The 12,811-nt window shown below is 37.7% G+C and overlaps 1 protein-coding gene across 1 annotated transcript in view; it reads right to left on the bottom strand.

Moving 5' to 3' along the window:
* Positions 1 to 881: 881 nt before the first annotated feature.
* ITGA1 (integrin subunit alpha 1) overlaps positions 882 to 12,811 on the bottom strand; it is a 102,341-nt gene continuing 90,411 nt past the window's right edge. The window contains exons 19-25 of the mRNA XM_075067479.1: positions 12,433 to 12,509; positions 12,109 to 12,244; positions 6,371 to 6,451; positions 3,316 to 3,392; positions 2,463 to 2,552; positions 1,244 to 1,355; positions 882 to 938 (exon numbers count right to left, since the gene is read on the bottom strand). Of these exons, the coding sequence (XP_074923580.1) occupies positions 882 to 938; positions 1,244 to 1,355; positions 2,463 to 2,552; positions 3,316 to 3,392; positions 6,371 to 6,451; positions 12,109 to 12,244; positions 12,433 to 12,509 (630 nt within the window). The remainder of the gene's footprint in view (positions 939 to 1,243; positions 1,356 to 2,462; positions 2,553 to 3,315; positions 3,393 to 6,370; positions 6,452 to 12,108; positions 12,245 to 12,432; positions 12,510 to 12,811) is intronic.

Below are 12,811 nucleotides of genomic sequence, written 5' to 3'. Positions count from 1 at the left end.
GGCTCATCTGCTTTCCTTTAGGACTTGTATTACATGAGTTCCTAGTGGCTTTTCTTTCTCTTTTGAACTCCGTATTCAAGTTCAAAACAATCCTCTAACTTGGGAAGCAGCATAGGAGCTCTTGTTGGGAAAATAAAATGGCTTCTGGCAGCAGTACTGGCTGGCTCAAAGGAACATTCTTCCCCAAAGACTCTTAGTGCAGCTCTAAAGCAACAACCTTCTTGCAGCTCCACTCCTTCCCTATCTCAGCTCAGACTGACTTGTTTCTGATATCACCATGGCTTCTCTCTTTCTCAGTCTCTTTCTCTCACACACACACACAAATTTCTGCTCCTTCTGAATTGGCACTCTGCAGGAGTGGGTGGGGAGGAGGACTATCACTTACAAGCAGGGTCCCAAGCTAGTAGCAGGGACACTCTATCAGATCTCTGACTACCCGCTCTGCAGCCCCTCACCTCCTGCCTTTATTCAGTCAGGTAGGGTTTAGAAATCAGACAATCTCACTTAAAAATTCTCTTAATTTTAACATTAAGACAAAGATTGGAGAATACTGTATCTAAATGTTAATTTAGTATCTAAATAGTATGGGTGCATAACAATGACATAGGTGGGATATAATATAACAGAGGGATAACAATTTCACCTTTGTAATTACTGTATAGAAAGAGTTAATCCTTTCCCAAGGCCCATCTATTACAGACAGAAAGTTGCTGATTCAGACTTTTCAAATGGATAGGACTAATATTCAATGCTAGATTTAAAACTGGGAAACAGGATTGTTTTAGAGATAATTAAAATCAGTCCTGCTACAATGTGAGGGATTTATAACCCACTAAATGTCTTTTCCAGCTCAACTATTCTACTTTGCCATCTTCATTTAATTAGAAATGCAAAGTCCTTAGAGCATTGTACTTCCTTTCTTCAAAGCTGGCTGGTTTCTGGAAATATCAATTCTCAACAATAAATGCAAACTGTAATGAATTAAGGGCAGCTTCCAGTTTCAATGGCACATGTTTTCCCATTGACCATCTGGAATGGCTCCATGGCCCACAGATCACATTTGAATACTGCTGATATATAATATTTTGAAAGCAAAAAGCACAAAATGCTGCTGTAGGAGATTTAATATGTTGCATATGTGACACTTAGGTAATAGGTTAGCAAAGGACATAAATGCATTCAACCAAGTTCAAAAACATAGAACTAGTCCCTTTAAAATGCCATTGTAGCTCCTGTTACTTACCGTATAGTTTATGTTAACTTCATCCCCAGTGTTCTCAGTTGTATTAATATATGCAGAAACTGTTTCATTTGCTGCAATTATAATATGGCATTCTTTGGGATCTTTGAAATTACTGCGGGTTAAAAAGAATAACAAAACCTTTGTAATCATGCACTCAAAGTTAATTATAAAGATATTTCTGTTACTTTAAGCTAATCCTCCAGGCCTAATTTGGTTACAGAAGTGTGCTACTATTTCCATTAATGCAGAAGTCATTGGTTTCCTATGAAGTGCTTGTCTTTTTAAATATTATGTACATTACAAATCCCTTGTTTAGTTAAAACTATATCCGAACAAATCATTCATAAAAGAGAGATGGATTCAAGGCCTGATTCTACACTGCCTTGCTCAAGTTGAGTAGTACTTCATGCCAACCCTAGTGCCATGCAAAATGGGCAGAATCCTAGTTAAAAAAAAAAGAAAAGAGAAGGAGGATAAAAACAGATGGGCCAATTTTAGCTCTATTCCATATGGGTAGGACTTATATTCAAAGATAGATTTGACGTCCATTTATTAGGGATGATTTAAGTCAATGAAGTAACACAAAGAGCGGGAAATGCTCAGAAGCACAAAAGGGAGTTAGGCACTTAACTGCCTTAAGATGCTTTGAAAATCCCAGTTGGAATGAATTTAGCCTAATCATTTACATATACAAATATACACACAGCACATCCCATATTGATATATGTAGACATACTCTGTACACATATTTCTAAGGATAGAACTCAACTGAATTTCAACTGTTCCTGAGAGCAAAGAATATATCTTTGAGTTAAAAATATATATGTGAACTGATAAAAGGCTTTTGAGAATCTGGAAATTAAGGCTAATTTATGAAATCTTAAAAATAAAATACAATAGCAGGCCAATACAAAATGCTAGTTTTCACTGGGAGGGGAAAGCTGTGCTTTCTAATACACCTGACACACCTCTGAATGAACAGCAAAACCTGTTATTGCACTAGTCATCTTATAAATCACATGAAAATAAATAAAAAGTGGCTGCAGTCTGCTACGGACAGTGACTGGTCCATTTTAATAAACCCTTTGCCTTTTATTCATGAGACCAATGTTTATCTTTTGTGTACATTACCAAGTACACAAGTACAAACTAACATAGTCTCTTTAAATGGTTTGCTGTATCCCATACTAGAAAATTATGTGCAGAAAAACATTAATACCTGAAAAATTTTAGTCCTATTTCATATTTTACTGGGATTGTAATGTCTCCTCCATTGTCAGTCAGGGTCTCAAGTGGTTCTTCACTATCACTAGAACAGAACAACACACACCACTCTGGTCAGATTATGATACTCCTCAGTATACAATACGTATAGTTGGTGGGGAGGGCTCTAAGAGACTGAAATACCTGCAGCTGTGGATATAAAAAACCCCACTGGCCACTTCAAGTTAATTATGGTCTTTTAAAAATAAATTGAAATGGCTCTTTCCAGTAAGTAAAAAGTACATACTGCATTAGGCCAAAGTCAAAATTACACCCTTGTAGAAATGAGAATACAAACTGCTGTAGGTTGAAAATAGCTACATTATATCAAGTAGGGGCCATTCTTTATCACACAATCCCTGTAATTTCCTGTGACAGCATATATTACAGGCAGGTGCAGTACAATTTACCCATGCAGCTATAGCAAGGCACCTCAAGCTTGACTTGCTGCAACACCATTGCTACTTCAGGCCTAGGCCTCTCTCCTGGGCCGAGACTGCAAATTGTATTACAATGTACGGTGATCAGAACAGACGTCTTCTGTGGTTGAGGCTAGCAAATCTAAGTCACTTGTGTTTCACTGGCCTCTATGAATGAATGTCCATTTATTTAATCCACCTTATTTGATAGCCTCAAACCAACCAATAGTTCTGTACATCTCTAAAGTGGGCCATTCTAGACATTCAATATTCTCTTTTGAACAAAAATAAATAAATAAATGAAATCTCTGTCATACCAGCTGGAGTGCAAGCTATACAGTGACTAAAAGGAAAGCTTGAGATATAAAAGCGGTAATTTTGGTAACTAACCTTGTTACATACACCTGAACAGTAGCATTTTCCAGAATATAAGAAGCATTGAATTGGAATACTATTCTGAAAGAAATCTGAGGGAGAAAACACATTTTAAAAAGATGCTAAGAAAAGGAGAGTAAAACTCAGCTAAACATTAAAAGGTATTCAGATGAAAACTGGCTAAATTCCAATGTCAAAAATCTTGGAGTCCATACTCAGTTTTTAGTCTCTGTAACTGAATGAGTAGGACTTCAGGTTTTTGCCCATAATGAAAAGGAAATCCAATAGCAATCAGATTATTACACTGCAGGGTCAATTTTTCAAAACTGGTGACCCAGAATAAAATTGAATGTATAATATGTATAAAAAAGGTCATGAAAATAAAATTCCATATTTAAATTCCATTTTGTAAATTTAATTTCCTTGATTTAAGAATCCTACATCTGTTGATCCTGAGAGCTTGGTACAGCAGCTATCAGGCCTTTGCGGAGCGATCTGTACACAAAGCTTGGTAGTAAAGCTGGAGGGGGCTGTTTCCCTTCCTCATTTAGAAGAGGCTGCTGGGTTTTCATTTGTTCATACTAATGTGATGGCACTTTTAATATATGGCAAAGGTGCCTAGAGTGTTGAAAAAGCATTTTTTAAATCTATTGAATAAATCTAAACAAATAAGTAATCCTGAATTTTACAACAATTTACTGATGAGTATAATTAAGGCCAATATAGCCTAACATGGTCACATGGAGGGTTTTGGAAGCTCTGTTCTAAATGCATCTTTCAGCATCACTAGACAGATTACACTGTAGCAGTTTTGCTTTGGTTTAATGAAAATGTAGCATTTGGTAATTATATGATATAACAAGCTTACAGTTTGTTAATCTTAAGGAGTTTGAATTCAAGCTCTTTATTTCTCATTGGTTTAATTGTGTGCACAACTTTGGTATAAATGATCCAGAGAACATTGTCTGGGCAATTTGAGCATATAAGGAAGTCAGGAAGAGGCCTAGAACAAGAATTTGCTGGGACTGTTTATCAGCCAATTAGATGAATTAATATCTGAATGCAAATGAGGGTATGAAACATCTAGGTGTTCAGATTGAGTGGGAATTGAAGGACTCTAGCCACAGACAAACTGGCAATTTCAGTTGGAAAGTAAAATGAGAAGACTCTTAAGCTGTGAATGCAAACACTAAGTAGTGGGTTTTGTCCTGAATTGTCTACATGGTAAGAACAGCTTATCTAGTTGCTACCTGTCAGAGACTGGAATTGGAAAAGTGTATATGTTGGTATGTGAGAGAGACTCTAAAGTAATTTATTATATCTGCACAAGATTTGATGTACCCCAAACAAATAAGATATTTTATCCTAGAGCAACTTAAATGCAATGTATTGTCCTTATTTTAAGCTATTTTACAAACATTGAAGTCCCAATTTAAAATGCTGCATTTGGACATTTGATTTAATCATCAAAGAATACATCTGGGCTACCAGAAATTTATTGCTAAAATATAAATAAATTGGTTACAATTGTTTAAACTTTTTTCTTCCAGGTCTCTAGGCACATTTCTTGTGCAAAATGTTGCAGTTATAGAAAATTTTCTTTCATCTAGCTAATTTATATTTTATAAACTCAGCCAGGTCACTCATGGAATATATGAATATAGTTTTCCACACCACAAACAGAGCAATGGGCTACATCATTAAGGTTATAAGCTGCTCTGTGCTGGAGAACTGCCTGGAACACCATCTCTAGAATTGATGCTTCACTTCCAAGGAGCTAGGACAGAGTTAGTAGGGACCTGGAGCCAGTGTAGCAGTACAAGGGGTGGGATTCACAGGGTACTAGGGGATTAAATTTCAGATTTAGATACCTAAATCTCTAGTTCAGGCTCCACTGTGATCCACAAAACTCCTGCTGAACCCTTAGGTATGTAAAATTAGTGCCTACATTTCCAGAGTAAAAGCTCTCTCTGGGCATGTGCACTACTGCCTCACTAGAAGAATCCAGACACCTATCTCTTGAGTAAGCCCCAGAGCGATCTCTGAACTGGGGAAAGTTTGATGTTTGCCTATCTCGCATGTGAGGTCTGATTCAGTAGGTGTGCTCAAAGGCTGATTATCAGGTTGGATCTCATTTAAAATGGAGAAGGTGGTGGTGACAATGTTATAACTTTTAGCTCAGTGGTTAGCACACTCACCGGGGATGTGGGGGACCCAGGTTCAACTCCCCCTTCTGCCTGATGGGGATATTTCAATGTGGAGCTCCTTTAGTCTCTCCCATTGGAGTTTTTTCATTGTGGATAAATTCTTAAAGAACCACAGGGCCAGAAACAGAGAGAGAATGACTCTGTAGCTTGCTAGCTAAGGCATACACCTGGAAGGTGGGATACCCAAAGTACAGTGCCCTGCTCTTTAATTGAGTGCCATAACCACTGAGCTAAACGTTATAAGGTGGGTGTCACCTTAATCTCCCGTTTTGTGTGGAGTGAGGCACACACCTAACTCATTCTCACAGAAAACAACTTAAGTGGCTACACTGCCGGATTGCAAGAGAGGGGTTTCTGTTTGTGGTTGACTAGCAGAGCCAGGTATGTTGCTGCATCCTGGAATGAGACAACTATCTCTGTGAGAAGGGCAGGGTTTAGGACACCTCTCTCTCACTTGGCTTTTGTGAATCACATTCTAAGATACCTATCTCTCCCCATTCATTATAGAGGAACCTAGGCTAGGCTTCTTCTGTGAAGAATTGAGGTAAGTGTGCGGGGGTGGGGGTGGGGGCACACACATCATGGCATTTCCTGGATCCTACATGACTATTTCCATAGAGAGACAAGATCTAGACCTTTATTAGAAAGGGGACCTTTTGAGTATTATTTTAGGGAAGCACACTGAGTCTGGGGTCGGGGAGGGAGAGTTCTTTTTTCATTGACATGAGTTGTTTGAGATTTAGATTTTAGATTTATTTACATCTAGAAACCTTAATTGGTGCATAAATACATAACTGATCAGAATGGGCAGATGCCATACAGGGCTGCTGCCCTCCAAAAATATTTCATTAACAGTTTCCTACCTCTTCTCCAGACTTTAGGAAAGGGTATCCCACTTTACAGGTAATATTGTGATTGGATTCACAACTATCTTTCTGTATATCCTAGACAGAAAGAGTCACAGCATTACAAGAGTGATTTCACTTTTATCTGCAACATTTTTTTAAAAAGTTTTAATTAAAAATTAAACAGTCCAGAAGTACATCACATATTCTTTGTAATAATTGTCACTTTCCATCATCATCATAATTTAAAATTCAAATTATTAATGGATATGACTTTCTACATTTTTGTTTCATAACATGTCAAATATTTTTATCATAATATTGTTATATAAAGTTATATCGGAGTTACTATTATTGTTTATCAGTGAAAGTGTACAGAGAACTTCACAAAATGCATAGGGCTCGTGTTTAAAATCTGTGTACGTGCAAAAGAATTCTTTTCTCATTCCAAAGCATCTTTACAAAAATGGAGAGCAGTACAGTGTCACCATAAGTGATGGGGGACTTCAACTACTCAGGCATCTGTTGGGAAAATAACACAACAGGGCACAGAGTATCCAACAAGTTCTTGGAATGTATTGGAGACAATTTTTTATTTCAGAAGGTGGAGAAAGCTACTAGGGGAGAGGCTGTTCTAGATTTGATTTTGACAAATAGATTTGATTTTCAGCTTGAGTGAAAGTGATCATGAAATGGTGAGTTCACAATTCTAAGGAATGGTAAGAGGGAGAACAGCAAAATAAAGACAATGGATTTCAAGAAGGCAGACTTTAGCAAACTCAGGGATTTGGTAGATAAGATGTTATGGGAAGCTAGTATAAGGGGAAAAACAACTGAAGACAGTTGGCAGTTTTTCAAAGAGACATTATTAAGGGCACAAGAGCAAACTATCCCACTGCATAAGAAAGACAGGAAGTATGGAAAGAGACCACTCAAGCTTAACCAGGAGATCTTCAATTATCTAAAAATCAAGAGTCTTACAAGAAGTAGAAGCTAGGTCAAATTACAAAGGATGAATGTAAACAACTAACACAAGTATGTAGGGACAAAATTAGAAAGGTCAAGGCACAAAACAAGATCAAACTAGCTAGTGACATACAGGGTAACAAGAAAACTTTCTACAAATACAGTAGAAGCAAGAGAAAGAAAAAGAACTGGGTAGGCCTGTTACACAATGAAGGAGAAAAATAATAACAGAAAATGTGGAAACGGCAGAGGTGCTTAATGACTTCTTTGTTAAGGTTTTCACCAAGAAGGTTGGTGGTGATTGGATGTCTAACATAGTTACTACCAGTGAAAATGAGGTAGGATCAGAAGAGGCTAAAATAGAGAAAGAACAAGTTAAAAATTGCATAGACAAATTAGATATCTTCAAGTGACCAGGGCCTGATGAAATACATCCTAGAATACTCAAGGAGATGACTGAGAAGATATCTGAGCCATTAGTGATTATCTTTGAAAAGTCATGGAAGGCTGGAGAGATTCCAGAAGACTGGCACTATATTTACCCTTTTCCTATCTATAAAAAGGGAAATAAGGACAACCCGGGGAATTACAGATCAGTCAGCTTAACTTCTGTACCCAAAAAGATAATGGAGCAAATAGTTAAGCAATCAATTTGAAAAAATCTAGAAGATAATAAGGTGATAAGTGACAGTCAGCATGGATTTGTCAAAAACAAATCATGTCAAACCAACGTGATAGCTTTCTTTGACAGGGTAACAAACCTTGACAGGGTAACAAGCCTTGTGGCTAGGGAGGAAGCAGTAGACGTGGTGTATCTTGACTTTAGTAAAGCTTTTGATACTGTCTCACATGACCTTCTCATAAACAAACTAGGGAAATGCAACCTAGATGGAGCTACTATAAAGTGGGTGCAAAACTGGTTGGAAAACCATTCCCAGAGAGTAGTTATCAGTGGTTCACGGTAATGCTGGAAGGACATAATGAGTGAGGTCCCACAGGGATCAGTTTGGGGTTCGGTTCTGTTCAGTATCTTTATCAATGATTTGGACCACAGCATAGAGTTTGTGAATGATACCAAGCTGGGAGGGGTTGCAAGATCTTTGGAGGATAGGATTAAAATTCAAAATGATCTGGACAAACTGGAGAAATGGTCTGAAGTAAATAGGATGAAATTCAATATGAACAAATGCAAAGTACTCAACTTAGAAAGGAACAATCAGTTGCATACATACAAAATGGGAAATGACTGCCTAGGAAGGAGTACTGGGGAAAGGGGTCTGGGGGTCATAGTAGACCACAAGCTAAACATGAGTCAATGGTGTAATGCTGTTGCAAAAAAACCCCAACCAACCAAAAAAAAAAATACAAAACCAACCACTTCATTTTGGGATGTATTAGCAGGAGTGTTGTAAGCAAGACACATGAAGTAATTCTTTTACTCTACTCTGTGCTGATTAGGTTTCAAGTGGAATTTTGTGTCCAGTTCTGGGCACCACCTATCAGGAAGAATATGGACAAATTGGAGAGAATCCAGAGAAGAGTGACAAAAATGATTAAAGATATAGAAAACATGACCTATGAGGGAAGACTGAAAAACACTGGGTTTGTTTAGTCTGGAAAAGAGAAGACTGACATGATAACAGTTTTCAAGTACGTAAAAGGTTGTTACAAGGAAGAGGAATAAAAATTGTTCTTCTTAACCTCTGTAGATAGGACAAGAAGCAATGGACTTAAATTGCAGCAAGGGAGGTTTAGGTTGGACTTTAGGAAAAAACTTCCTAACTGTCAAGGTGGTTAAGCATTGGACTAAATTGCCTAGCGAGTTTGTGGAGATTTTTAAGAGCAGGTTAGACAAACACATGTCAGGAATGGTTTAGACAATACTTAGCCCTGCCATGAGTGCATGGGACTGGACTAGATGACCTCTCGAGGTCTCTTACAGTCCTATGATTCATTCCTGACCATGATTTGTACCTCCACGAAGCCCAGCTTGGTCATGTCCCTGCATATGATGTTCCATCACCAAGTCTCTGGTCATCCTCCAGGTCTCACTGACCCTGGTTATGTTTTGCATTATTTTCTTTGGCTTCCTATCTACCATTTATCTTGTCCAATGTCCCCACCATCAGAATATTTTTTATTGCAGCCAATCTCATAACAATCTCCAATTTCACATTCTACTCTCCTCCTAACTTCATTTCTTTTATCATCATCCCACTTTCTACCTGCCATCTTTCAAAGAACTCTGATCTCTCCTGCCTAAAGCCTTCTGATATTCATTTCATTTAATGCAGCTTCTTCCAGAGTTCTACTATTAATAAACTCGCCTGATAAATTTTCACTTTGGTAGCTAAAGTACATGTTTTAACCTTAGCCTTGATGGAACCATCGACAATGATCAAGCTTCCTAGGTACACACAAGATTTCACTTGTTCTGTGGCTTCACCACTGCTGCATTTCAACACTTCATCTATAGTCCACTTCATCTTCTTGGCATTTATTGTAAGTCCAAGTTGACTACACCAATTTTCCATGCTAGTGAAGAGTATCATATTTAAATCAAAGGAGTCTGGCAGTTGTACAATGTCATCTGCATAAGCTAAAGAACTTAATTCTAGATCACACAATGTCACACCCTCCATCTCATCTACCATTCTTAACATCTAATTTAGGAACATGATAAAAAGTGATGATTATTCCATGCCCTCTTGTCTTACACCCCTCTAACTTGAATCAGATGCTTAATCTTCCACCAGAAGTACAGGAGACTTCATACATAACCTTTTTCACTGCAGTTATCCTAGTTGGAACTCCATATAGATTTTACTACTTTCCACAAGGCTTCACTCCAAACCAAATTAAATGCCTTTGTGAAGTTGATGAAAACAGCAGACATCTTCAATCCACATTTCCACTTTTTTTTTTCCTATCGACTGTCGGATTGTAAATATCTGACGAATGTAACTTCACCCTAGTCTGAAGCCACAGTTCCTCCTTCCTTACCTACTTCCTCTAAAACTTGTCTTAATCTGCTAGCAATTATTTTCCACATTATTTTTCCCCAGTACTGATAATTAGCTTAGACCTTTATAATTATTCAGACTGGCAAGTTCTCCGTTCTTCAGCATTGGCACAACTATTGCCTTTAACAAGTCACCTGGTTCTTCCTAATGCTCTGATAGCACTTGTCCCACTAGTTTTAGCAGATCAGCTGTTATTCTGCTCATTTCTGCAGGTTTCGTGTGTTTAAACTGCTTCACTGCTCTTTCTATTTCTTCTTCTGATGGTAGTTGTGATATTCATTCTGCCTTGCTAGCTGCTCTGTTCAGCTAGCATATCCTTCCAGACTTTCATCACCTCTTTGGCATTTGTTGTTAGTTCACTGAAGCCTTTCTTACAACTTGCATTGTTGGCCTGATTATGTTTCTATACAACTTAACCTTTTTGTATATCGTTTTCATATCTTGCTTTGTTGCTGCTTCTGCCAGTTGTTGAGCATCTTCATTCCAAGACTTTTCTTGTCCAACATTTGTGATTTCCTCACTGCTTTGTGCAATGCTTTTACTTCTTCTTCTTTCCCAGCTGTCTTGGCTTGTTTACACTTCTGTAATGTTCTTGTTTCGTACTCAGAATGCACAAAAATGCATGCACAATGACACCTACTTGCAGACACAATTACCATGACTCCACATAAATCTAGCATTTACTTAGTACACACCAGGAATCGTGCAATCAAGCACTGGATCCAACTAGCCATTTGCATACACAACTACTTCATTTGTACACATAATGGTGGAAACTGTGCACCACTTAGGCATATAATTACATGCACATTTTTAAAAAGCAAACCCATGATAAACAGATGAAAAACATTTTAAATTCTTGACATCTAATCAAACAGGTCATCTTGGTAACTTCAGAATTGTTTATCATTAACTTTCTATAGCCCTGAGGTCATCATGTTTATTATTAATATTTGTTTTAACTCATAAGGTGCTTTCTTATACCCCTGACATCAGAATGTCAGCAAAGCACATATTGTTATTCTCTCCTTCCCGTGCATTCCATAAACTCCCTCTTCCCAACTGTTGCTGATGTAGGTGCTCCTTCTTGCCCTTTGACTATGATGACTTGATGCAGAGCCTCCTCCAAGACTGCATTCATGGAACTGATTTCTCCTCTCACTGATATCAGTTAATATGGTCCCTTTAAGTCAAAAGAGTTACACCGTCTTCCTGATTTAAGTGAATTTGCTTTGCTGCTGTTGCCGTGTTGATCCCAGGATATAAGAGAGACAAGGTGGGTGAGGTAATATCTTTTATTGGACCCACTTTGGTTTATGGAAAGGATGAGCTTCCAAACTTCACAGAGCTCTTCCTAAGGTCTGGAGAAGATAACCAAAGTGTTGAGGCTAAAGTTGAGGAACATGAGGAGAAGCTCTGTGAAGCTTGAAAGCTTGCCCCTTTCACCAACAGAATAAAAGATATTACCTCACCCACCCATCTCTCTGGTCCAATAAAAGATATTACCTCACCCACCCATCTCTCTGGTGTAAGTGAAGGCAGATTTAGGCCTTATGTATCTTCACTGCTCTGACACCATCTTCAGTTGAACAGTACCGTTTCTCACCCTTTCCTTAAAGACCATAATGGTGCTTGGTTTGCACTGGCCTAAGAAATTTTAGTCCCATGATAATTCTCAAACCGATGTCCCTAGTTTAGCAGATTAATACAGCAACCCCTCAAATCTCTCCACCAACCCAGATTGTGATAAATTGAAAAAATCTATACCTCAATTCCAGCAAAAATAACGTTTGGAGAGTACTGTACTAAGACTCTGGTATTATAGGCACTGTCTTTTTTATTCCTGACAGACAGTAACACATTGAACTTATCATTGCTTGACTTTATGATGAATGGAGAGGAACTGTAAAATAAAATAAAAGAGTTGTGTTAATTATCTTTACTGATAAAAAAAAATTAAGTAATGGAACTTTTTCCATGTTCATACTGTTTTGTCTTTGCTTGAGAAAACACTAATCACTGGTATTCTATTAGAGCACAGAATCTCTATTCTATTAGTATAGCAGCTATATTAAGTTTCAGTACAGTTACCTGTCTCCAGCTGTTATAATCAGAACCAGATCTGTAATACATTTATTTTTGATTCCACAGTCTTTTGTGAAAGGAATCTGCAACAATAATATTGATAGTTGTATTCACATTTGGTTATAAGTATAATCAAAATCTAAGTATCATCATTTCAAGTCATTATCATATTTTACATTATAAAACACCTTTTGTATGACTATCATAGAGATCTTTGTTGGTATTAGTTAATGAAGCCTCCCTCTGCCCTGTGAAATAGTTGGGTGTTATTACCCAGCTGCAGAAGAGGGATACCTATAAATGGGTGAACAGAAAGGTTAAGTGATTTACCTAAGATCACAGAGTGAGTCGGTGGCAAAATTGTGAATAGTACAAATGAGTCCTG

This window comes from Chelonoidis abingdonii, chromosome 6, assembly GCF_003597395.2.
Source record: "Chelonoidis abingdonii isolate Lonesome George chromosome 6, CheloAbing_2.0, whole genome shotgun sequence".
NCBI classification, from domain to species: domain Eukaryota; kingdom Metazoa; phylum Chordata; order Testudines; family Testudinidae; genus Chelonoidis; species Chelonoidis abingdonii.
The sequence above is the reverse complement of the archived record's forward strand: the minus strand, read 5'-3'. Positions and strand labels throughout refer to the sequence as shown.